Below are 26736 nucleotides of genomic sequence, written 5' to 3'. Positions count from 1 at the left end.
CAAGGAGGATTATGCATTCAAAACAACTTGCTTGTCTTTGAAGAAAATTTCCCTTCGGACGAAGTCCAAAATAACATTAGGGTAAAACCGCGCGCTGAACAGTAGATTCAGCCATTCTCGCCGCTCTACAATAAACATAGGGTTAAAAGAGTGGGATGTGCAACACTGGTATCGCCGATTGCACGCGTTCTGCAACGCATTCAGTCTCGCTCGACTCGCTCTAAAGTTTCAGTGTCTCTTCAACGCACTACACATTGCAGTTGGCGAATCTACGGTTCTAAGTTCGTCTGCACAGTGATTGCAACCAATTAAGTCCATACCTGCTAATGGATGTACTATTTTGTCTGTATATTACAAATTAAATAACTGTTTTCTTGCAAGTATGCAGTTGTGTCGGAATAGAACCCGTCTCAGTGGAACTATGTTCTTGCGCGCACGTTTGGAACTACATATGCGAAAACCTGCTGCAAGGTTGACTTGACGAGCAGCTTAGTAGGCTTAGGAGGCTCAAAATTATGCAGGGTATGATCAAGATTAGATCAGAATTTAGGGTGAACTTGAGGACTGCAGCTCCGGGCCTCCACATACGTATATAAATCCCGGCCTGAGTATGGTTAAAATAATCTCCAAATAAACAAATAAAAACATCATCTTAGCGTTACTTCATCCGGCAACACTATTGTTTATTTCGACTTTTTAATTATTATTAGAATAATTTAATCAAGAAGACTTAGATGGGCAGGCCATGTGACACGAATGGCAGAGGGAAGAATAGTTTATAGGATTCTTGTTGGGAAACCTGATGGTAAGAGACCAGTAGGAAGGCCAAGACGAGGATGGAGGGATAACGTTGAGATGGACCTAAAATAAATCGGCAAGGATGGAAAGATTGGATTGATCTTGCCCCGAATAGAGACAGATTGAAGGCTTGTGTTGCTGCAGCCATAAACCTTTGGGTTTAAGTATGCTAGAGAGTATAATATAGTTTTAATTAGCTCTGCATTGAAATTCCAGAAGTGTCCCTTTCTTATGTCATTATAATTTTTATATACCTGTTATCTTCAAATATCAATATGGTATGCGAAATATCAACTTTATATTCATTCTACTAATAAGAAGGAATCACAATAATCACTACAATACTGAAGTGAATAAATTTTAATAAACCAGTTATGTATGGAAAAAGCTACAAAATTATTCAATTACTAATGAGTGGCTTATCCTATTTAGAAATCCTCGTCCCACACATAAATTTTGCCACATTAATCAACCGAAAATGTCAACAGAATCTGTAGATGCAGCTGAAGTAAACAAAAAAAAGTTATGTCACGAAGTATCCAGAAGACGATTTTGTTAGTTTGTTTTTAAGCCCACTTTTATGCTCAGATAGGCTAATAGGGACTAAACCTACAGTTTAACGTGTAGTCCGAACCAGCGTGCATTGTGCTTCGACCAGAGGAGGGGGAGTCGAACACAGGACCTCTTCGTTATAATGCGACATCGTTATGCCATTGGGGGAAAATATACAGAAATAACTCGCATCAAACGTGGCATTTTATCACCACAGAAGATGCGTCCATTTTAAGAGGGTGATTGCCTGAGACAAGTATTTGAGACTTTCGGAAAACAAACGTCTTGTCATTGTTCACGGAATTAGCTGCCTTGATCAACTAATGAAATGCTGTGCAATTGAAACTACCACCTCAACTTTCTAAGAGCTATGGACTAATGAAACTCGCTTTTTGGAAGAGTAAGTTGTGGTTGATTTGTTTATTTAAAGTCATTTTTCTGCTAATTTTGATAATGACGATGATAAGGTTTAATGGTGATTAGATGAAAGTAACGAAGGGGCGAAAACAAACACATGCTGACACTCAAAATACAAACCCTCATAAATTATTACTTTGACAGTGATTCCAAGCGCCAGGGATTCGTTGCCCTGAAAGAATAAAGTTTCCAGGGTACGTTGCACAGGGTAGAGGTTGACATTCTAGTGTGTTCGAAATGGTCACACCATACAACCCAAGTAATCTATGAAAAATAGATGAATTATTACCGGCACGGTGATCAACTTCGATGAATTCCTTGTGTCCTAAATAATTTTGTTACCTCAAAAAATATGTTCATGTAACCATACGTGTATTGCTTCTCCCACATTAGTAATATGACAGTTCAGAAAACGAATAGCAACTTAGCTAATAATCTCTTCAATTCTGAACAGATTTTTCAATCTTACTTGTTTATTACTTATGAGTGATATTTTGTCAAAATAGCCTTTCATTAGCCTAGGAATACTTCATGGACAATAAACAAAGAATTTGTTTTCCGTGTGTGTTTTAAATCATTCCTAATAAGAAGTTCATTTTAATCACAACATTCAGAGGCGACGATTAGGAGGAGCAGGAAGTGGGGGATGCAGTTCCATCGCCAAATTTTGCCACTTTTTGCCCCCGCACTATGGCCTCTTTATGCTAAGCCTTTTCTACCAAGAAAAAGTATATTGTCCTTGCCCCTCAAATGTTGGCACCCAATCGCCGCTACTCCAAACATTCAGATAGATTTGTCAGTTGTACAAACCTTGTAAGCTAAGAAAAGTGACCCCCAAGGAGTAAGAAAACTCTTTCAGTCAAAAACTCATACGATGAAAATACTATGCTCAGGAACATGCATTTAAATTACGAAAAACTTCACGATTGTCTACTATCGCACTTTCTGTTATTGTCGCCAAATACATAAAATCAAGTACGAGTATGTGCCTTGTATTTGCAACACAAGCTTAAACCTAAGGCTGGGGTATGGCTGCGCATGGGTAAACACTTCCTTGAAATAATTGTGTCCATCAGAGACAATGCGAAAGGAAATGGAACAAGATGCGACAATAGATTAGAAAAGATAAAGAGGAAAACAAGAAAAGGAGATGGAAAAGAAGCAAGAGGAAAATCGGGAGCGTAAGAGAGAGGGGGATACACACGTCTTACATACACATATATACTATATATGGTCTTACATTTATACTGCCCACCCTAATCTATCAATAAGGAGCTTCTGCCCACCCGGTCGAAAATTTCTGGCGCCGCCCCTGGCTGCCATCACAATGTTGAAACATTATTTGCAAACTACGGACTAGAGAGAGATTCGCCTTAGCACTGATTGCTTACTGTAAACAGCTCACTATACAATGGAAGAGAATCTTAACTGGAATTCAGCACTGCAAACAGAAGGAGCAGCACCATTACGAAGTCAAAGATTTTGGCAACACATTCTTGTAACTCCATGACTTGTAATATTGAGAGGGAGTGGTTCAATGTAGAACGAGCATTTTAAAAGTATGTCTATTCATTTAAATAGAAATAATGTCCATGAAAATACAGTCTTAACTTTTAATCATTTCTGCTTTCTCGCCTGATTCTGAGACATTATTGCATCCCGAAGTAACTTTTCAAGACAGATGATACCATTCCGGGATTGTCCTGGAAAATCCGGGACAAATAGCAAGCCTATTCCAGACCCACAGTTTGGTGCCATAGAATAGTGTTGCCCTAACTGTAGCCTCGTATACTCCCTCCATAATTTCAATTTGTATATTTTGTACCATGTAATTTCATTTTCCTCGTTTTTTCCAATGCGAATGTTGCTTAACATTTATTTCTTTGTGCATGCCTTGCCCACCTGTCTATCATTGTCATAACCATGCATCAATAGCAGAGAGGATTCTTTGCATAAAGTCTCCTAGCTCCAGGAACACCATCTTCCAACTTAGAGCATCAATAAGTAAAATGCACATATTTATATACGTATGTGACTATACACATATCCAGGGTGTTGTTGCAAGCCACCAGAGAACTTTTACAGCATGTAGAAGACGTCAATAAGAATGATTTTCTTCCATAACAATTTGTTTCTTGAGGTCTCATTTCGACTCTATGCAGCCATGCATCACATTCATGGTTGCCACTAGTATTTTCATTCTACCAGAAAGATTTTGCTTCCATAAAGTGCTAACATATTTAGTGTGTTTGTGTTAACCGACAGAAAAAAAAAAAAAAAGTCAGTGGCAAGAATAAATCTGTATAGTGGAACCACAAGCAAAGAAACCTGTGCAGACCCGCGACTCCTGTGCACCGTACTTCCACGAGGAGGGGAGGGGAAGAGTGGACCATGCTTCCTTATGGGCTGAGCTGAACGGAAGAAGGGGAAGCTGCGCGGGGACTTTTCATCCAAAGTTTTTTCCTTGTGGTCACTCTATAGTGTATGGCTATATACCCACAGGATAGAATATTGTTTCTCGAGGGGCGGTAGCACTGAAAGAAAACCTGAACTAGCAAAAAATTAAGAAAATCTGTTTGTCTTCATGTCCTCTACATGCTGCCAAATTTCGCAGGTGGTTCAAAGGAAATCCTTGCACTAAAGTTTAAGATTTAAGTTTATTTTATGCACAGTCTAATTGGTACTGAACCTACAGTTTAAGTGGGATTTGTTCAAACCTCCCACATTTTAATTCATCATTGCTAAACGCTTATGAAATATAATGGAATGCGAGTGGTACTAGATGAAACAAACTCAAAGAATTTTATTGCATGACCTCCAAGTTCACCATTCTCTCACTATGCAGCCCCACAATCGCATACAGCACAATGGCGACTCCTGCTCGAATTTCCTCTGAAACACATCGACGAGAACCTCTGGATTGTTTAACACTTCCAGTCGCCAAAAACTTCGCACACCATGCCTTAATGGTTTTCCCATTAGGTGCTTCACCTCCATATTCTCTCCGGTAATTTCTTTGCACTGTAGTGATTGATTTGGTCTCTGCATACCAGAATACAGATTGTGCACACTGCTGAGGAGTCACCATTGTGCTTTATGTGATTGTGGCCCTGCATAGTGAGAGAACGATGAACTTCGAGGGTATGCAATAAAATTCTTTGAGTTTCTCTTTCGTCTAGTACCACTTGCATTCCATTATGTTTCATAACCTTTAAGCAATGATGAATTGAAATGTGGGAGGTTTGAACAAAACACCCTGTACAATTTGCATGATCAGGTATTGAACCCGAGACCCCTTGATTACAAGGCAGCATTACCACTGTATGGTCAGGAAGGTACGAAAGGTGGTGATAATTATGTTGGATGAGGTGTACAATTTCACAAGGAATTGAAAGTGTACAAATTTACTTTGTAAAATATAAGGGTCTCATGGGTATAGTTCACACAGGGGCTGGTGTTTCCTAATGATGATCCTGCTTGAAAATTCAAGAACAGTGTCTGCACCAAGTGCACCTTTTCTCATGGCTAACAACCTTCTTGTCTGTGAGAGTCCTTAGAGAGAGATTAGTTCACAAAGGCTGAAGAGAGTGAGAAGAATTTGCCAAAGAATCTTTGAACCAAAAACTGATCTCTTCCTGAATAGACACAGGCAGGGTTGTGCAATTAACATGTAAAATATGTAAAAAAAAAAAAACATGAAGTATGTAAAAAAAACTAGAAACAAACACAAAAATTAAAATAAAAACCTGTTTTTGCGATTGTTATTGTTATGTATGAAAGTTGGCAGTGGTAGCAAACAAAAAAAAGCATTAAAAAACTTTCCTTCTGAATTTGTATGGGCTCTTATATTGGAATTGTACAAACTGTGATATTCACATTCACATCATAATTAGTCTTGCAAGTATTATAATACATATGAAGAAGGAATTTGAAGATGTTACTAAATTTTTAGAATCCAATCCACATAAATTATTGTTAATTGTTATGTTATAAAGACAAGTATTAGTGCAAGATGAATATACCAACAGGTTTCTCACTGTTCAAAAATAAGTGAAAGAACATTTCTCTTTTTAAAACTCTGTTAGTGTGGGTAAGGGGGTGGTGAGGTGGTTGTGTAAACAATCTTCAGAAAATAATGATATTGTGCTGAAATATGTAAGAAAATTAACGTTTAAAATGTAATATAATTAAAGTAATTTTTCATATTACTAATTTACAAAAGGAAATTAGTTTTTACATATGCGTAAAAAAAATTGTTTTCTACGCGAAGCAAGTTACTAGCAAATTACACGTAAATTAGTAAAACACGTAACGAGTAAATTACCTTGCCAACCCAGGACACAGGTGACCGTTAGCATATTGTTACCTACATGAAAGAATGCTGAATACGGTTTCACATGTTATTTTGGTCTATAGATAATGCACTTGGTTCTGCACCTAGAGAATTACTTTGAGACGAAATGGTTCTTCTAAATATAGACAAAGTTGTAAGTAAGAAGTCATTCCACAGATTTCTAATTCATTGCATTTGCCTTTCGAAGTAACAGCGAGTTTAACTCTCAATTGCTGAGGCACTTCTGAATGGACAGAAGACTCTGACCTCCTTGAGGGGCTCCAATGGCAGGTCAGGGGGGGGGGGGTCCAGATCCATCTGACCTCCAACTAATTATGCCTATCTTTCCAAGCAATGCATTTGGTTAATATGTTAGGTAAAACGTAGCCAATTAGAATACCTTCAATGAATTATTTCTTCTTAGATATTTGGTATCTTAGTGAAGAGAAAATCAGAAATAGAATTTTCATAATATATTTATTGTCCCAAAATGGAGAAATTCATTTACTCTTATATGAAAATGTTGTCAATGGGAAATCACAAACTAGACGCAGCAATACAAAACAATGAAAAAATGTACCTCTAATTTTTGCAACAGAATACTGTATACTGTTAATTGTGTTAATACATTTGTTACACATAACACATTACTGAATTAATATAATGATATTATATATGTATAACATACAGGGGATGGACAAGAATATGGAAACACCACGACATCGGAACGGGTGATATCGACGCAATTTTTTCACTTGAAATCGGACGAGATGTGACATTCTTTTGTTTTGCGCCATGAGATATGACCCTGTCGAACTGGTAGGAATCAACAGTTTCTCTGTAGATAGCATGCAGTGCAGTTGATACTGAATCATGTCCGAGCTGACAGTGTTTCAAAAAGGGCAAATTGTTGGTGCCCACCTTGCAGGCGCCTCTGTTACCACAGTAGCCATGTTATTTGGCGTATCGAGAGGGACTCTATCCAAGATCATGATGTTCGGAAAGACATCCTCAGATAAACACTTGCGTGGATGAAAATGTACACTGAGTGACAGAGACAGACGGACACTGAGGAATTGTGACCATATTTTGCTTGAAGAATGGTGCAAAATCCCATTATCCACCATCCAGGACTTGTATTTGTCCATTCCTCGGAGACTGCAGGCAGTTTTGGAAGTTAAGGCGGTCCTGCACCTTACTAGCTACAGCATTCCGGCTTTTCTTTGGAGGTGTTTCCATATTTTTGTCCATGCCCTGTATGTATGTATGTACATACACATACAATACATTTGTTTATAAAAAAACTGTCTGTAACATGTACTATATAATGCTATTGCTAAAATTGTCCGAGTTACTTACTTATAATAATATTTATGAAAACTGTACTTGCAATGAATGTGAACTGCATTTAAAACAAGTACACTTTATATTAATATTAGTATCAGTATTACTAGATATAAATGTTATTCCCAATATTTGGAAATATTCTGCAAAGAGATTGCTACATCAACAAGCAGATTCAAAGAACCAAAGACATATATATGTAATTTCACTACAATTGTCAATTTTGCTTTGTCCACATTTCATCATACAAAAAGTAGTTTTACAGGTTATAGCGTGTATCAACATAGAACTCTTTAAGATGTCAGAGTATGTAAAAACTACATGTAACATTCATTGCACTAACATGATCTGGGAGATGATTTCAGAAATTGTTTCTAAAGTTCATTCATTAAAAGTGACAAAATTCTTACAAGTAAGTATAAAAATATAGATTTGGACACTACATTCATGATTAATTACATGCAATGTAAAATAGTATGAAAGTCATCTAAAAATGGAAGAACTATAATACCAGTAATGTTTTCATTGAAGACTTTTGCACGTTACGTTTTTACTATCAAACATATCTCTGCGATAATGCAGATAACAATATTGTTATTGAGCTATTCGTGGATATATAAACACATTACTTTTGTTGCACAGATGAACACTACTGATTGTCACTGACAAATCTGTTGCACAGATGCACAATCTACTGATTGTCACTGACAAATCTGTAGCACAGATCAGTAGATTGTGCATCTGTGCTACAGATTTGTCAGTGACAATCAATAGTGTGCATCTGTGCAACAAATTTGACAGTGACAATCAGTGGTGTGTGCAACAGATTTGTCTCATGCAGTGGGGTATCTTGTTAAGTAATCCTAAACAAAAACACAGAAATGTGGACTTGTATGGCACAAGTTTCAGTGAGCACCTTCTTGTAACTGATCACATTTAACTATTGGGAGCCGTAGCAGGGGGGGAGAAAGAACCCAAAATTCGATTTGCTGTATTTATTGAAGCACTTGAGGAACCAGCAACATATGCTAGGAAAGGCCGGCATTTTTCCAGTGCATTAAAATTCTCCATTTTCTTCTGAATATCATGACCTAGGAATGTTGCGAACTCTCGGACCCAACTCTGGCAGTTTTTCAATGCAGCCAAATAAGATTCACCATTCAACTTGTTGCTGAGAACATATTCTCTCACCAATGCAGGAGAAGTGTTGACTTCCCCAACTTTATAATATTCTCCTTTTTTCCTTGGTGGTTCTTTGGTATAGCATGCCTGGACCAAATCATTGGGCCCACAAAATGCTAGAAGACAAAAAGAAGAATGTGATAAACGAAAGAAATTACTTTATATGAGTGATACTCTATGACAATTTATATGCTTAAATCATTTGTAATTTTTAAAACAGTTGAAAAGTTATTTTGAAAATCTCAAAAACACCATTTTTAATTTTTTTGAAAGAAAAAAATATTTATGTTTTGAAGACATGAATTGGCTACTTGTGTGCAAAATTTCATAATGGGATGGCAATGGGTTCCAATTGAAATTAATTTTTTGTATTGCAATGTGTGCGAAATTTGCTAAATTTGTTGACTTCCATGTTAAGCATAACTATAAGCTGAGTGGTTGATGTTGAAGTCTTCATATTAGTCTATTTTATATTTGGACTACAAATAACATGAAAATACCTAAATTTATAACTTTGATATCAAGTAAGCAAATTGAAAAATGTATGAGGGCAAGTCATTAAATTACAGGAATTTAGTTCTAAACTTCGTGGAGATTTAAGTACAATGAAAATTTGTGTTTTGACACTCAAAAAAGTTCCTTAGGAACATGCCATAAAGCTGTTGTGATGATCGAGTAGTATGCACCTGCGCATTAGTGTGTACAACATGGCCGCTACACAGTTGACTTGCACCGTAGAGGTGTTATTCGTTTTGTGAGGTCAGAGGGAGTGAAGCCTTCTGAAATTACAGCAGAATGAAGGTTCAGTACGGAGACAATTGTATAATCAGGGGAGACTGTATGAGTGGGTGGAAAGATTTAAAGATGGAAGATGAAATGTTAGTGATGAACATCGTGCCGGAGTGGGAGGCCAGTTTGCGTGGCAACTGAGGCAGTGAAACAGCAGAATGTTAATTAGTACGCATTCCCCTGACTTAAACAATTGTCTCCATACTGAACCTTCATTCTGCTGCAGATTTCAGAAAGTTTCACTCCTTCTGACTCACAAAAGGAATAACACTTCTACGGTGCAAGTCAACAGTGTAGCGACCATGTTGTACGCGTTACTGCGCAGTCACATACTGCTCGATCGTTACGACACCTTTATGGCATGTTCCTAATGAACTTTTTTGAGTGTCGAAACACAAATTTTAGTTGTACTTAAATCTCCACGAAGTACATTTTTCAATTTGCTTACTAGATATTAAAAGTGACAAAATTAGGTACTTCCATGTTATTTGTAGTCCAAAAATTATAAAATAGACTAATATGAAGACTTCAACATCAACCACTCAGCTTGTAGTTATGGTTTTAACATGGAAGTCAATAAATTTAGCAAATTTTGCACACATAACAATACAAAAAATTAATTTCAATTGGAACCTATTGCCATTCCATTATGAAATTTTGCACACAAATAGCCAATTGATGTCTTCAAAACATATATTACTTTTTTCAAAAAAATTAAAAATGTGTTTTTCAGATTTTAAAAAAAAACTTTTTTTTCAACTGTTTTAAAAATTACAAAATTCAAATACCACAGTCATATTGCATTTCAAATTAAAACTCATTAAAAGCAGAAGAGAATGACGCCAATTTGAGCTCTGTATGTAAAATAGTTTTTGATCTACAGCTGTTTCAAGATTTCAAAATGTTGTCAAATTTTGGGATTTTTGCTTTTTTGAAAGTCAACTCAAAAACAAAAAAAATCTGAAATTTGGCAGTTTTTTGTCCTGTTGATAGCTACAATGTATAAACAAAAAATCTGAAAAATTTGAATGCTAAAGGTTGAAAAATAATTGTTATCGGTTCATTTGACATGGAATGACCCTTATGTTAACGACCAGTGGCGTCTCCTGACCCTGAACTTCAGGCGTTGGCAAAGAAGGAATGTTAACCCCTTCCCCTCTCATTTCTGTGAACCAATATTACAAATTTTTTCCGTACCTTTTTGGTGTAAATTTATAAATATTTAGAAAACATTAAATTACATAAATTATTTTAAATGAAGGAAATAATTTTGAAGGGTAAGGAGACATTTAATATGTTCAATACTTTGCCATACAATTAATTTTTAAAGCACGAGTTTGCAACCAGAGGGGTTGGTGGAACTCCTACATATCACCCATAAAAAAAAACACCGTGGACATAAGAATGACCCGTTCATTGAAAAATCGCTAAAATGCACATTCCCGGTTTTTCCCCTTACCCTTCATTTATCCTTCCAAAAAGTAAAATTTGAAAAATCAACTGCTCAATACTTGGTTACTTGAATTCCAGTCTATTCTTCTTTCTTTAGAGAGAAATGCGCTGATCACCGCCTCATAAAATTTGGATTTATCCCCTTCTCGCAGCTTAGAAAGTAATTCTTTCTGGATGGAGATAAGACTTGAATTCGTCATCCGGTTCTGAGTTTGAGTAGATCGGCAGAATGTGTGGATCCTCTTCAGTGATGAGAACGATCTCTCGAGAGATGACGTAGTGGAAGGAATTGTTGCGATCAACACTGCTAATTTATATATTTATGTAAACTCACCCACTAGATTCGTGATAATTTACAATCTCAATTGGTGTTTTCTCTGATCCTTCAGTGGAAGCATACCAAACATAAAGTTCATTTTTCTGCAGTTTGGTTAAATTAAACACACTGCCATAAATTTCCTACAATTTATGTACGAGATGGTGAGGAAAGTTTTCTCTTTTATTCAAGTTTTATTCAAGTTTTGTGGGATTTAGTAAATCAAAATTTTGCAATTTTTCAAATGATGCGAATCTAATTGTTATCTGGTTGCTGATATTATCAATGATTTCAAAGTAAAGCTTCCGGCAGTGGTCTTTCTGTGATTCATTGTTCAGTCGCCTCCTTTTCATTTCAACAATCTCTTCCTCTTCTACTGCACCCGTTATAGAATTCCATAGTGTTTCGAAATTCTCACTTTCCTTTTTCAGCTGTTGTTGAAATTCAGTTATTTTATTACTGCAATACAAAATATCAACATTTTTAGACTGCAATATACTGAATAATACGTCTGAAAAGGCAAGCAAGTTGGATAAAGCCTTTTTTTAAAATATATTTTCGAAGTCCTTCAAGAAGCTAGAAAATCCTATGGAGTCATTGCAGTCAAATGATCGAAGTCTCCAGTTTTACTAACATGTTCAAAAAACATAAGCAGTGCTTCTCTGTTGTCATTGACTGACCACACTAGCCTAGAGGTAAAATTTCATCTGGTAGGAGCTAATGACGGGAGCTTTCTGGACATGAAAGCAGAAAGTTCGTGTAACCTCTTTGGAGAATGAGATTTAAGTGATTTAAGACCACAAAAGAACACCTTAAGCTCTTTGTTACATTCTATCGATTGTTGCAGCACCAAGTTCATTACATGAACATAACAATGCGTATAAAAAGCTTTCGGATAATTTTCCAAAACTTTACTTTAAAGGCCATTCAAATGACCACTCATTACAGAATACCCATCGTATGTCTGGGCAATTAATTTATCCCCACACTTATATTTATCCATTATTTCAGTCACGTGACTAAAAAGAGCTCCTGCAGTTTTATCGGCGCTCATGTCATGAAATTCAAGAAATCTTTCAATTACTTTTTTTTCTGTGAGGTCGAGAAAAAATTTAACACTGTTGACACCTGAGATTTTTTTTCTAATGTCTGATGTTTCATCGACCATGATATCCACAAAGTCTGTGTTTTGAATTTCATTGTAGATTTCATCTCTCAGAACATCCGAAACTAAATTTATTAAATAATTTTGAATGCCTGCCGAAGTACCGTGAAAAACTAGAATTTAATAAATGTTATTTTAATGATGGATCAAACTCGGCACTTGCAATAAGGAATTCCATGTAATTGCCCTTATTTAGAGATGCTGCATTTTCCTCATGGCCTCGGAATGGCAGTTCTTGCTTTGCTAAATAGCAGACGGCGTTAATCAACCTCTTTAATATTTCCCTGTTCTCTTTTACTTTTTCATTGTGTAGCTCTATTTCAGCTTTTCGTTGAGTATCCAAAAGAACGTCAATTCTAGTAGGGGTGGCAACAAAACTACTAAATTTCAAGAAACTTTATTATAAAGATGCAATTCAGACTCGCTGTCTTTTCTCACTGCAGTATTGAGATGATTCAAATCCGCATACCCTTGATAATTCCCAACACCTTTTTTAGTCTAGAATAATAAACATGTCCAACAGTAAAATTTATTCACCACATCACACCCGCAAAGCCAGTCTCAAATTTCATAGAGTTCTTTTCGAAAATGTCTCAAAACCTTTTCCAGCACAACTTTTTCCTTTAACACATGTTGGCATCGTGAGATTCGGACATGGTCGACCATTGTCAATCACTTGTTTCTTCTCTGAATACGAAAGCGAAGAAAATAAATTATTTAAATACTTTTGCACAACACTTTCACTATTCTCCATCTTAAAATAATCACATCACTTGACACCACACGTTTAAAAAATAATGCACAACAATCAGGAGCAAAACAACGCGGAACGCGGGGCAAATGAAAGCCAAATCATTGGGAACAAATACAACGCCTTGAGAAGGTAACCATGCTGGTGGGTGGCAGGGTGCGCATGCGCGGTCATGCTATGTTTTGGCAGTGGTAAGACGTTGGATTTCCTCGCAACGCCCTGCCCGTCACCATGGGCGTCCGGAAGGGGGGCAAGGGGGGGCCACGGCTCCCCCCTGGAAAATGAAAGTCAACCAAAAAATATGTATTTCACACATATAATTTCATTTTAGCCACAATAATATGTGTTATTTATTGCATGTACACCATAAATTCAAATTTAAGCAATGTTTTTTAGGGAACTACACTATTTTTGGGGAAAATTTGCCTTCGTTTGCCCCCCCCTGGAAAAAAATACCTCCCTTGCCCCTCCCTGGAAAAAATCCTGCGGACGTCCATGCCCGTCACGGACCTATCTGCCTGCCTGACAACCACTGCGCGCTGCGCCGCGTTCGAAAACTACCGGGCGGTCGTGACTGACAATTGAAGAAAAACGCTCAAAATCGTAATTTATAAAAGTACAGATACTTTCATCTTTATTTCATTTTCCTTTGGCTGTTGACACACGACTTACACACCCAGAGAAATCGCCACTGTTAACGACCCACAAATAATGTCCAAGAGGAATTCTGAAACTCCAGTGTAAACAAAAAAGAATTAATATTTCTATATTGTGTAGAATGACTGTTCATCTGCAGGGTAGCCACTCTAGGACCATGATAAAACTCCAAAGTATAAATCCAGGTTTTCAAGGTGAACTTTCTAAAAATTCAAGGCTACAAGCAGATGTTTTCTCTATTTCAACCTTACGTATTATCGCCTCTCACCAGCCACACACATACAAACACAAACATATTAACAATATAAAGGGTCTGTGTGATTCCACTGTATCCAAAAATTCTAATTCAATTAAGTGATATATATATTTAAAATATTTACTTAAAGGTGCAGATTTTACATTTGTCATTTTACATACTCTCAGACTAAAAATACATCTACAAACACAAGTCACAAATGTTACGGGATATACTAATCTGCGACAAATTGTTAATTGTATGAGAAATTCAAATTCAAATTTTAACTAATCAACTTCAAGATATGTTATCTTGCAATAATCTTCAGTCTGTCAGATAGAGTCATTTGCAGAACAGTATAACAAAATAAATGAATCGAGAGAATTCTGTTTCATTTTCTATGCAGATTTATTTTCTTCCTAGATAAAAATATAAGCTAAAACTGTGAAAAACTTGCCTCCGGGTATTTATAAATATGTATAAATTCTATGTGATTTGGATAATAAAAGTTGCAATTTTTCACATCTACGAAGAAAAATTTCCGCATAATTCCCGGAGCCAATAATTCATGCATGATTCCCATAATTCAAGGAATTCCGGGTGAGTATCCACCCTGATCTGGTAATGAACGCTCATTGCTTGAATTTTTTAAATGATAAAATATGATAAAACTACAGTACAGTGGGGTGACACGGGACATTGGAGTCTTTTGGGAGAAAATAGGTAACTGTATTGAAGGAGGTTGACATAACTGGTGATGTAAAATTGAAGTACTGCATCTTGGTGTGTCATAATCAGCAGTGGCCATTTATTGCACCTAGTTGAAAGAAAAATGGAAAGGTGAGGTTATTTAATTGTTTTTCAAAATAACTTAAAAGTTACATAAAATGAGAGTAAGAACATTTTTACTGCACACATTGAACTTTCATTCCTAACATTCCTGTCTGTATTAAATTAAGGTGAAAATATGTCTCGAAGAGTTATATCCTGGGCTCTAGGATATAATGCTGATAGAGACCAATTGTGCACTGGTGACAAGGTACTGCAAAATTTTCTCGAACATTTTCAGAAAAAAAAGCTTTCCATGAAAGGTCTGTAATACTGAAAAAAGACAATGGAGAATATAATTTCTTGAGGAATGTGAATAAGCTTCACACTTGCTCCAATGCCAAGGATTCTACAATTATTCTACAATTCTACAATAACATATACATACAAGAAAAATAATACAATCCTTTATAATTATTCATAAGAGCATACAAAAAACAATTTCATTATCTAATTGCCAAATGAACAATTTTACCCCTCACCTCCACATATTTGTGTTATGCAGGGGAGGCGCCAGAAAATTTTCACCGAGTGGGCAGGATCTCTTTATTGATAAATATAGGTGGGAAGATATAAAGTACACATGCATTCTCTTCCCCCGCCCCATCCTCTCTCCTGATTTTGCTTGTATTTTTCGCCACTTTTTTTTTTTCTGGTGTACATTTTCTTATTTACACTTTACATAATTTTTCCCCTGCTTGTATCTCTCTCTCTCTCACACACACACACACACATATTTGCATAATCCTATGAGAGGGTCAAGGTTTCATGCTTCATGGAGGAAAGTCGCCTAGAAGCAAAAATATTTTAAATTTGATTTTAGTATACCCGGTGGAGGCACATAGATATTCAGGGTGGCCACTCTAGAACCATGATAAAATTCAAGTATAATTCCCGCTTTTCAAGGTAAATTTTCCAAAAATTAAAGGGTACAAGCAGATTTTTTCCCTATTCAATCTTACGTATTATCGCCTCTCACCACCTGTGAACACACATACATACAAAAATATTAACAATATAAAGTCTGTGTGATTCCAATGTATTCAAAAATTCTAATTCAATTCAATTAAATGGTATATACAGGGTGTCCCATGTAACTTGACAAATCAAAATATCGCGAGAAATATGCATCGAACGAAAAACTTTTCCATGTGAAAGTATAATAGTATTGTGGGGGCAAGTCACCTATGCTACAATGAACCCACCCTGCCACCCCTGGGGGGAGGTGGGGCAGGGGCAAGCTTGAAATGTTAGAAGGGAATCCCCATTTTTTTATTGCAGATTCGAATTCAACGTCCGAAAATACATAGGTTTTGTTCAACACATTTTGTTCCATTCGTGATACATAGATGGCACCATCCGTTCGTCTCTCACAATCGCGGTGCTTGTTTTGGGTGAGTCCCCTCGCCTCTCACCATTGGGGTGCTAGATGCAATTATGCCATGCAATGCTCAAAATGATGTCCTAGAACTTCAATGCATTTGTTGAGCCGTTGTTCAAATGATTGAACACACCGCAGAAGTGTGTCTGCATCAATGTGTGAGCAAGCATTTCTTATTCGTTCGATCATGTTTGCGCAGGTCGTTGGCACATCTTGATAATCATGTTCTTTCAGATATCCTCACAAAAAGAAATCCGACGATGTAATGTCTGCTGATCTAGCAGGCCAATGAACCGGTCCACCTCTAACAATCCAACGACCATTGTACATGCAGTTTAATTCCTCCCATGCTACCATTGCATTATGTGCTGGACAACCATCATGTTGGAACCACATGTTCTGTCGCAGTGCAAGGTTTATGTCGTCAAGCAATGTCGGTAATTCCTCATGCAAAAACGTTCGATATTAGTGGCCATCCAAAGTACTGTCGATAAAATAGGGACCAATCAGTGTGTCGCCTATGATTCCACACACACGTTAACCGACCAAGGATGTTGACGTTCAACTTCACGGAACAAATGTGGATTTTCCACACTCCAATAATGCATATTGTGACGGTTACCTGACTGTGGTTTGTGAAGGTTGACTCGTCGGAGAAAAGTACTCTACAAAAGAACTACTTGTCAATCTTGCACCTCCCTCAAATGTTTATGTGAAGTTGGCATCAGGGTTGTTAAATATCAAACCCATACATCTTAATGGGTTCCATTGGGTTCCGCTGCAGAACCAAAATCTTTTTTCTTGCACAATTTAATTTCTGTCCATGCTGCGATTTTTTTCAGTGAAAGAAGGTTCCTGGACTGTGTTTAAATTGATCCAGGAAAAAGGTTTTCTGGACCGTATTTTAAATTCATCTGGAAAAACGTTCCTGGACCGAATTTTAATACTTTAAATATAAAATGGTTATTTACCTTCCAGAACCCATTTACACTTGCTGTTTTCTCCCACGGATGAGAATTGAATTTATTTACAATTCCTGGACATTTAACAACCCTGGGTATGTTAAAGATCCAGGAACCAATACATTATAATTGGTTCTATTGGGATCTGTAACAGGAGCGGAATCTTTTTTCTCGCACAGTTTAAATTCGGTACAACTTGCGTATTGTTTCATTCCAATATGGAATTTGGACCCTATTTAAACCGATCCGGAAAAAAAGGTTCTTGGGATGCATTTAAATACAATCTGAAAAAAAGGTTCCTGGATTGCATTTAAATTGATCCAGAAAATAGGACCGTGTACTGTATATACATTGATCTGCAAAAAAAGTTCCTGGACCGAACTGAAATACTTTACAGCTAAAAAGGTTCTTTACGTTCCAGAACAAATTTACGTTTGCTGATTTTTCTCTCCGATCCTGAACAGGAATTGAATTTATTTAAAGTTTCTAGACCTTTAGAAACCCTGGTTGGCACCCGCTGATTATAATCATACTATCAAAATTAAACATCGATTACCAAATACACTAGGATAAGGAAGCCTTGAAGTTCTTTTTCATACCATATGGAACTAACGTGTTCTTATTTACATGTTTGGTTGTTTTAAGATATGTTTTCCATTCTGTATGATTTTGTACTCCACACATCGGAAAGCGCCACTCTGGCTACCACCACATATTGCACTACTTCTAGCTACAGAAGAATTAAGTGGACCATGTTTCAAGTTCTAATAAGACAAATTTGAGAGGTCCTTTTCTTACTCAGGAAAATAATGTCAATCCAAAAACAGTGAATGAGTGAGTGACGCTTTATAAGTGTGGATAATATTCATAAGGAAAAAATGTGGACAGAGTCAAGACAATAATAAATCTTTTCTTATTGAAGCATTTATATTTTTCTAAACACTTACGTCTTGAATTTGTTTGGGTGGGTAGAGGGATTTTTGGGTGGGCACTTGTGTTATGTATGTATGTGTTTAGAATAGAAATGGGAGAAGGAAAAGGTAGAAAACTGTTGCTTTTGTGTATGATAGCTGCATTCGGCGAGCCAGACAACTGCAAGATGTATCCGACTATCAACTTCCGGCTTAAGATCATCGTAGCTGAATCGCCGAACGACAAAAAAAGGCATATGCAGTCTGTGGATGAAACTAGTCAATGCAACAACTAGAATACAAGCTGCAAAGGAGAAAATTACGGAGAATAAAAGTAGCTACTCTTCTCGGAAAGGGGGTAAATATGGTATATCATCTTTGGTCATGCGATTAATTTTATTTAAGTAATTAAAATCAATGTTGGTCATGCGATTAATTTTATTTAAGTAATTAAAATCAATGTTGAGTTCATTTTCATATTCAGCTTCATAATATTCCAAGTTCAACCAAAATATTTGTTCTAAAAAGAAAAAAATGTTACCACGTTAGGTCTCATTATGGATATATACTTAGCATTAATTAAAGTAGATAGTATTGTTCAAATCTTGTGTGGAAGTCACGCTCTTCATTCTTTGAAGCACACAAGATATTCAGTGAACGTGGTCTTCATATAAAACAATGAACATCTCTCACTTCAAACCAATATTTCAACATTTTCAAAGATCATTAATTTATCTTTAGTACAAATAATGTTGTCAGACATCACCATGTATAACTATAGCTATCCCCACACAAACCACAATAACATTATCCCAAATTGCATATATCTCCATGGACGCCGCCATCTTGCAAGATCTTGTGCAGACGAAACAAATCAACTTTTCCTTAACTTGCTCCGGCTCTCTAAGAACTTCCGCCCACCGAACGCTAAATGTGCAAGATCTTCAAGCCAACTTGAAGTTGTCTGGCCTGCCGAACGGAGCTAATGTCTCGCTTTTCCTTTCTGAAAATCAAGTCCCTCTATTTCTAAATCCAAAAGTTCATTGTTACAGTGGCACAAATTTGGCAATATTAATTCATTTTATTTATATTTTATTAATTTAATTTATTTTTCTTTAAAAAATTGGTACAGAAAAAAGATAATAATAAATGTGAGAAAATGTATATTAAATGTAACATATTATATATCTGTGGAAAGAGAACGCCTTGCAGATTTCAGGAAAATTTGGTGAAACACATAATAACACATTTAGCAACATATTTTCTAAGATTTTCTCAAAATTGAAATAAAAACTGTCTCCCGGGAAAAACATGTTACTTCCAAACCAGTTCAAAAAGTGTTCAATTATTAATACTTAAAAAAAATGGTGAAGTGACAAATTAATTCAAAATTGGTTGAAATGGCAAGAAATGGCCCAGTAACAAATGCCACAGACACACTTTAAATCTAAATAATTTGACTTCACTCACCTTCTGCAACTCTAGTGCTATCATCTTCAAATTTTATCACCACTGCCCAGTGTTTCCATTCAATTGAGTTAAACCATTGCAGAATTTTGTTGTCTTCGACATTACTAGTGAAAAGAAATACCTCTGCTTTCCTACATGTTGAATCGTACTCATCTTTTACCAGATGGCCACATGAGCTGCACGATGCCGATGAATCTATTCTTGAAACAAGACCCTTCAACATGGTTGGTCACTGTAAAACCAAAAAGAAAGGAACGAGTCAATCAATGTAAAAATGGTACATGTAATTCTAAAAAAAAAATAGATACCAAATAATGAAAATTAGTTGCTGGATAAGTGGCTGAAGAGGGAAGAAGTACATAAAATTATGTACTTTATGTCCAGAACAGTGCTTGAAGTTAATCGAAGGGGTAGTAAGAAAGAAAATCCCATCTTGGTATTTCCAATGAGAAAATGGGGTTTCCAACAAAACACACACCAAATTACAAAACAGATTCATATTTATCTTAAAACTGCATGAAAGGAAATGACATTGGTAACAATACACAGTCAGCTCAACTCCTCGAAGGCCAAGTGCAGTATACTCTTTGTCTCCCCTAATCTGCCTTTACGTACTGGTAACCCATGGAGCCCAAGCAGTGATGTCACAGCTGTAATGGCAAACAACTTACAACAGTTATTTTGTGTGCATAGATATTGCTTCTCCAGCTAGAGTTCTGCACTTCCGGATAGATCGATGTGGTAGAAGCTCTCGATGAGATGTGTCACGAACAGACTACATGCACAAATACCTTTCTTTTAGTACAGTAGAGCGTTGATTATCCGAAGTAATTGGGGGACATGGGTGTTCGGAAAACTGGTTTGTTCGGATAATCGAACTGTACATGTTTATTTGCCAAAAAGAAGTACTGTACAGTAAATTTATTCATAAAAACAGGCATCTCTTTAAGTATGTATTACAAAGTAACATACAAAGGCAACTTTAGTAGGAATATATAGTATGTGGTACAGTTAATTAAACAAAAATATGTACATATTACATACGCATTTTGCATGAACAATACACACAGTACACAAAATTAACGTTTAAAAAAATCCTTTATTTTGGTCTGTCTAAGCAAGCCTACACGCTTACGAGCAGCTAAGTCACGTACTTTTTTCATTACAGATATCTGAAAGTGAGCGAGTACACAGTTCGGTTAAGCGGTCGTTCGGTTGACCGACGTTCGGATAATCGACGCTCTACTGTACTAATATATGTGACAAGGATAATTTAATAAAAACAACTTGTGCATTAATATGTGGTGATGTGCCACTGCATCAACTTCATCTGAATAGTCGCCACTGTTGAAAATAAGGGGGGGGATGCAATTAGCAAAATTTTTGCCAAGCACCCCCCCCCCCCTTTCCCAGCTGCCTCATTGTCACCATGTTAAACCATCGGAGCATTTTCTCAGCTAACCCTCACCGAACACTCACCCCAGCTAACATTTTCCAGTCCAAGCACTGGCACAAACAGAATGTGTAGTGACTATGGTAAATTCTGGAATTAATCCTAAGAAATAAGAAATAGTTTGAAAATGCAACACAGAATTTTTCGCATTTATAATTTTTTGATATGTGTCATATTTCTACAGACATCTAGTCTGGAATTACATACCTGAAAATCTATCCTACCTCGTCAATTTAACTAGTGAGAAACAACTGGTAGTTAAGTGTATAAATGAGACAACATTTTGACATAACTTATTTATTCACCTGTGAAAATGGTGGAGCGTCTACTACCCCAGTTGTATATAGACCTCCTGCTTAAATCTCATGTAGGACTGGCTTTCTTTTTCTGCATTTTCTTTCTTTGGATATAGTAGAAATTAAAGTAGAAGTAGGGAACTGAAAAAAATCATGTGAGTAAATTTAACAAAATATTAAATGATACTATTTTATAGTTTGCTTGGCTGCTACATGTCTAGATGCATGATATGATCATTGAGAATAACTTGAATTGTTCAGATATATGAAAAAGTGAAAAAATGTTCACAAATTTTCTGTTCCTTCTTTGCATTTTCTTTGCCTATTTTTATATACTATACTATTGTGGACAGAGAAGGAGATCTTGTACGAGGAATGGAGGTGCGACTTCTGATTGGGCAAGCCAGGAGGAAGTCATGGCTGGTCCATCTGCAGGGGAACACAGAAGGGAAATTGCTCCCCTCGATATCAAATTTTATACAAATAAAAATACTTTGCGTAAAATGTTCTTGTTTACTTCGCTCGCAATGTCTCCTTTTCTTGCAGTCTTGTCAAGTTCAGAGCCGTAGCTAGGGGATGGCGGGAGTTGGCCCTGGGTGCCAAACGCTCTTGCTGCTAAACAGTTTTGTCTTAAATGTATAAACTGTGAGCGCGGCACATCTCAGAGACACTTTATTTATTCATTATGCTGCTTCTATGTTGCTGTATTATATATATACACACATACACAGACACACACACACACACACTCCAATCAATGCAATGACACTAAAACAGTGATAAAATATAAAATGAAAATGAGGCTTTTCTTTCCAGACTGAAATTTCATCAAGGTTTTTGGCCACCTCCCTTAATCAGAGGGTCTGTGCACGTCTATGGCACAGGACAATTTTGCTGGTAACACTTTACTATACCGGAGACGGATTTCTTCAAATTTACAGGAGAAAGTACTTACGCAAATCATTTTCTGTAGCGTTGTTGATGTTCGGGAATGTAATTTTAATCCATTTTAATGCGAATGCATGTGGTTTTCTACGAAAATCTATTTCCGCCGCGCTATTGCTGCTGCCGCCATTTGCTTTCTGCATGAGAGCACAATACGCGCTATTGCTGCTGCTACAAGATGACATGTCGAGGATACGTCGCGAAGTTGTTGCCGGGTGTGGAAGATGCCGTGGAATTTGTAATTCCGATGTTGTCCGTATATGCTAAATTGAACGAAAGGAGTGCTAATGGACCCTAACCTAACAGGCCTAACCTAACCTAGTAGGCATACCTCGTCCTTGTGATGGTTCATGGGGCTATCATGAATTTTTGGGCTAACGTCAATGGTTTTTGGGGACAATTATGAATGAAACCCCCCCCCCGAAAAATTTTCCTGCCTACAGCCATGGATATGAGCTCATCTTCTCTTGTTGCAGCACAATTAAGTGGAAGATAAAACCTCCTATCCACTGTACTCGTTTCGTCCACCTCACCAAAAGACACAAAGGAGCTCGAGAACAACGAAAGTTCTTCTCCTTTCCACACTTATAACACAGTTGCACTTCTCCTCTCGTCAGATTCTCAACAACACTCTCCTGGAAAACGCACGTTTCCCTCTTCGAACAAAATTTCTTAAAAAAAAGAAAGAAGAAGCCAATCAGTCCATCAGTTCTATCGGCCTTTGGCTCCTCTGTCCTCCCTTGGACCAATGGTCAACCGTCTTTCATGGTTCCTCTCCATTTACCGGGTTTTGCACAAAAAAGGAAAGAAAGGAAAAAAGTCACTTCTTGGAGACCCCCCTTTTCACATAACATACACAACTGCCAACTCGTGTCCTTTTTCACCTCTAGCTTGGTTCCTGTATACATTCTTTGTTGTAGCTTTAGTACTCTTTTATTACATGTATAACCACCCTTCATTCCTATGCAATGGATAGAGGATTCTATTATTAATTAATTGTACAAATGATGAAAATGTAATGTTTAGTTACTTATGTAGGGGTTTGGTTATACTGGATCCTGGGGTGTCGCTCAGCGATGCCAACCCTAGCATAATGGTGCTAAACCTAGCATAATTTAACCATCTTTGGTACTTAGCACCCTATGTTTGGCATAACAGCCAATTCTAGCATAATCTGCAACCATCGATAGATATTGAACTCAAAGGATAGTTCTCTGAGGAAGTAAAAATAAAAGTAACTGCACATTTCTATTTCAGGAGTGGACATGTTTCCAACAAAAGAGAGTAAACCGGCCCAGGGATCCTGTCCCCCACCAACGCCTTTCATCTCTTCCGCATCTTCCTGCCATTAAATGGAAGAGGAGGGTTGGGGCGGCCCACTCTCAAAAGTTTGTCCTTTCCTAGCACCGACACAAGGGGTCAGCCATTTGCGGTGCCTGTATTATCGCGAGGAATGCTTAGTAGAAACTAGAAAGTTGGATTGACAAATGAAGCTCATTTGGTGCCATCCTATGTCGACAAATTTGACCATCTTTGTCTTCAGCTTTTGTTCGGTTCGTTTCGGTTCAGTCGACTCCACATCTTACCATTTCGGAAGCCGTCTCCCGCGGCGAAAGAAGCGTTGTTCCTGTGCATTATTTTAATTCTTTGTGCGTGCGTCTTTCAGTGTATTTTTGAGCGTGTGTCTCAGTGTATGTGTGTGTTTTTTCCTGCTTCTTAATTTTTTATATTATAAAAATATATTTGGAACAATTTCGAAAAATGAGGGTTCATTATCGTATGAGGGAAACGGATTCCTTCAAATTTACAGGAGAAAGTACTTACGGAAATCATTTTCTTTAGCGTTGTGGAAGTTCCTGAATGTAGATTTGATCCATTTTAATGTGAATGCGTGTTGTTTTCTGCAAAACTCTCTGTCCGACACGCTGTTTATGCTTCCGCCATTTGCTTTCTGCATGAGAGTGCAATGTTCCGTGTGTTAAGATGATGCAACCCCATAGCCAGTGTTTCAGCCTCGCCGTGTTGTCACTAGAATATGACGTGTCGAGTATTTTTAATTATTTTTTTTAACTATGCTTGCCTAACCTAACTTAACCTAACCTAACCTTACGGAAAATGGTTTTTGGGGCTAACGTCAATGGTTTTTGGGGCTCACGTCAATGGTTTGTGAGGCTAACGTCAATGGTTTGCGACGTATTAGCATAACTTCAAATCCGGGCACGAAAGTAGATATATTCCGGTGAACGAGGTTGCAGCACTGCATAAATCGACAAAACACTCTCAGAACGCCCCCTAAACCAGTACGCTATCACGGCCATAATGTTTTACAGATTCGAAACAACAAGTAACAGTAAGTACTCGTAAATCTAAGAAATAGACATTGATATGCATTATTTCACTTTAGGAAATGTTCCACATTCGAAAATAACACGTTAGCAATGTAAAGAAGTCCGAAATATATATTTCCCCTCATACGATAATAGTACCAAAATGAGTACTAATAGCAAAAGAAGTAACTGAAAATCCCGAAAAGAAAAGAAAAAGACTTCGTGGGGATTTAAACCAGGAATGGGAGTCGTATGCTCAGAAATATAGAAAGGAGTGGAAAAGAGGCAGTTTTTATTTTTTCGTTTGGTGAGTACCTTCTTTCCTTTCCTTTCCTTTTTTTATTTGGATAAATTGTTAGTTTACATACTGTAGAAATGCATTGTATGAGCATTTGAAAGTTGTAAAGAACTAGCACAAAAGTGTGCGTCTCTAGCAAGGTGTTGTTGGAGGTGGAAATGGATTAATAAATCCTTCCATATAAAGCAAAAATATGCAGTAGTATATGAGAGATATTTGTGGATTATACACCGACCTCCCCCCCTCGCCCCGGCAGTAATTGACGCTTAACTGTGTCATGTCATCTTCCCTCTCCCCACCTGCTAAAAAAAAAAAAATGTGAAGTATTTTTACAAATTTACCGAACCACATGCCCTAGTTCGACCCTTGGTAAGGTATGAACATGTAATTATATTTTTTTCCATCCCATAGTCCATAGACCATTTCATCAGTTCTTCATTCGCCCTCATTGTCGTACTTACACGCAGAGACCCTAAGGCAAAAAAAAGCGACTTAAAATAAATAGATCTTAGGGTGGGATAAAATATAACATCTCAAAATGGTAATAAAATATATTGTTAATAATAATAATAATAATAATAATAATAATAATAATAATAATAATAATGCTGCCCTAGCACAATTGGGTGGCATTCTAGCATAATTTCACAGTTCGAACAGCACTTTTCGTAGCTGAGGGGTTGGCAACGCTGGTGTCGCTGGAATACAGGAGTTGAGTAGCCGTACGGCCTCTCCGTCTTCTGGGTGACAAAGAAAAATTCAAGAAACGGTCGACTAAGAAAAACGAAGAAACAAAATGATGTGGAGGAGAGAAAATATGGAAAAAAAAATAAAAGCATAATACTAATAATAATAACAAAATAAAGGTGCGCAGTACAATACTGATGAAAACATTAATCCAGCCAGTTGAATGACGCGATAAATTGCCCCGCCCCTCGGGAATCTGCATCTGTACTGCGGCCAGATAAAAAGGTGAGGAAAATAAAAGACTGTCCGAATCAAATCGGAACATCTCACAGCCTTGTAGTTACAGCACACGAACAGAAATAACGAAATATTCCTATTCTAAGCAAGGACAAGGCCAATTCTCTGAACACATGTTAATAAAACGCATCTTGATTCGAATTACTTACCGTTACGGCTGCACTATTCTTCGCGATTGTTGTTCTTGGTTTCGACCTTCAGAATTCACACGAACGGGAAAGTCCCTTAGTACGGATCCAACGGACAAAGCGCGCAGTTTTATCTGTATTTTATAAATGCCATTGGGAAGATTTTGCAGAAAGATGCTTTCATTATCATAGTTAACGCTTAACGGAATTTTGTGTGAACCATCACTGGAGAGAGTTACTTTACAATACCGCACCCAGAACCATGCATATAGCAAGTTAGCAACACTGACGAGCTCCCATAAGAGACGAAATTCACGAACGTTTTCCATACTACCCCATTCATTTGTGCAAACACTCATGTAACTGATAGGCTGTTTAGACAGTGGCGATCATTACATTGGGTCAGGGATAGCGGCTTTACTCAATTTTTGAGCAAAACTAATGTTACTATCAATATGCATTAACACCGGAGGCGTACCGAGAGGGTTGGGTACGGAAGGGATTCACCCCCCCCCCCGAAATATATTGGAATTACAGTACTAATAATAAAGCATGAGACAATTAGCTTCCGTTGTCCACTACTTTTACAATTACAATGCAAAGCTCATTTTAATAGCCACGTATGAGTGGAATTGCTATGTAATTGGACGTTGTAATGAACATTTTTAACTAGACCATAGTTGGAAAAGTACACCAGCTCTCATGGAAAGTATACCCTGCCCTGGTTATCTCTGGAGCAAGGCTGCGCACAGCGGCAGTGAA

The 26736-nt window shown here is 37.1% G+C and overlaps 1 protein-coding gene across 2 annotated transcripts; it reads right to left on the bottom strand.

Annotated features, from left to right (window-relative positions):
* Nucleotides 1-6558: 6558 nt before the first annotated feature.
* LOC146004225 (uncharacterized) lies at nucleotides 6559-26133 on the bottom strand. 2 transcript variants are annotated; one of them, XM_083142899.1, is made up of 3 exons: nucleotides 25996-26133; nucleotides 19544-19775; nucleotides 6559-8742 (listed from the first exon to the last, which is right to left on the bottom strand). In XM_083142899.1, the coding sequence occupies exons 2-3, from the start codon at nucleotides 19764-19766 to the stop codon at nucleotides 8381-8383; spliced, it is 585 nt and encodes a 194-aa protein (XP_082999025.1). In that variant the 5' UTR covers nucleotides 19767-19775; nucleotides 25996-26133; the 3' UTR covers nucleotides 6559-8380. The 2 variants fall into 2 exon arrangements, with proteins under 2 accessions (XP_082999025.1, XP_082999026.1); XM_083142900.1 differs by lacking the exon at nucleotides 25996-26133 and adding an exon at nucleotides 21302-21433.
* Between the last annotated feature and the right edge of the window lie 603 nt (nucleotides 26134-26736).

This window comes from Lepisma saccharinum, chromosome 21 (assembly GCF_977018435.1).
Source record: "Lepisma saccharinum chromosome 21, izLepSacc3.1, whole genome shotgun sequence".
Taxonomy (NCBI): Eukaryota; Metazoa; Arthropoda; class Insecta; order Zygentoma; family Lepismatidae; genus Lepisma; species Lepisma saccharinum.
The sequence above is the reverse complement of the archived record's forward strand: the minus strand, read 5'-3'. Positions and strand labels throughout refer to the sequence as shown.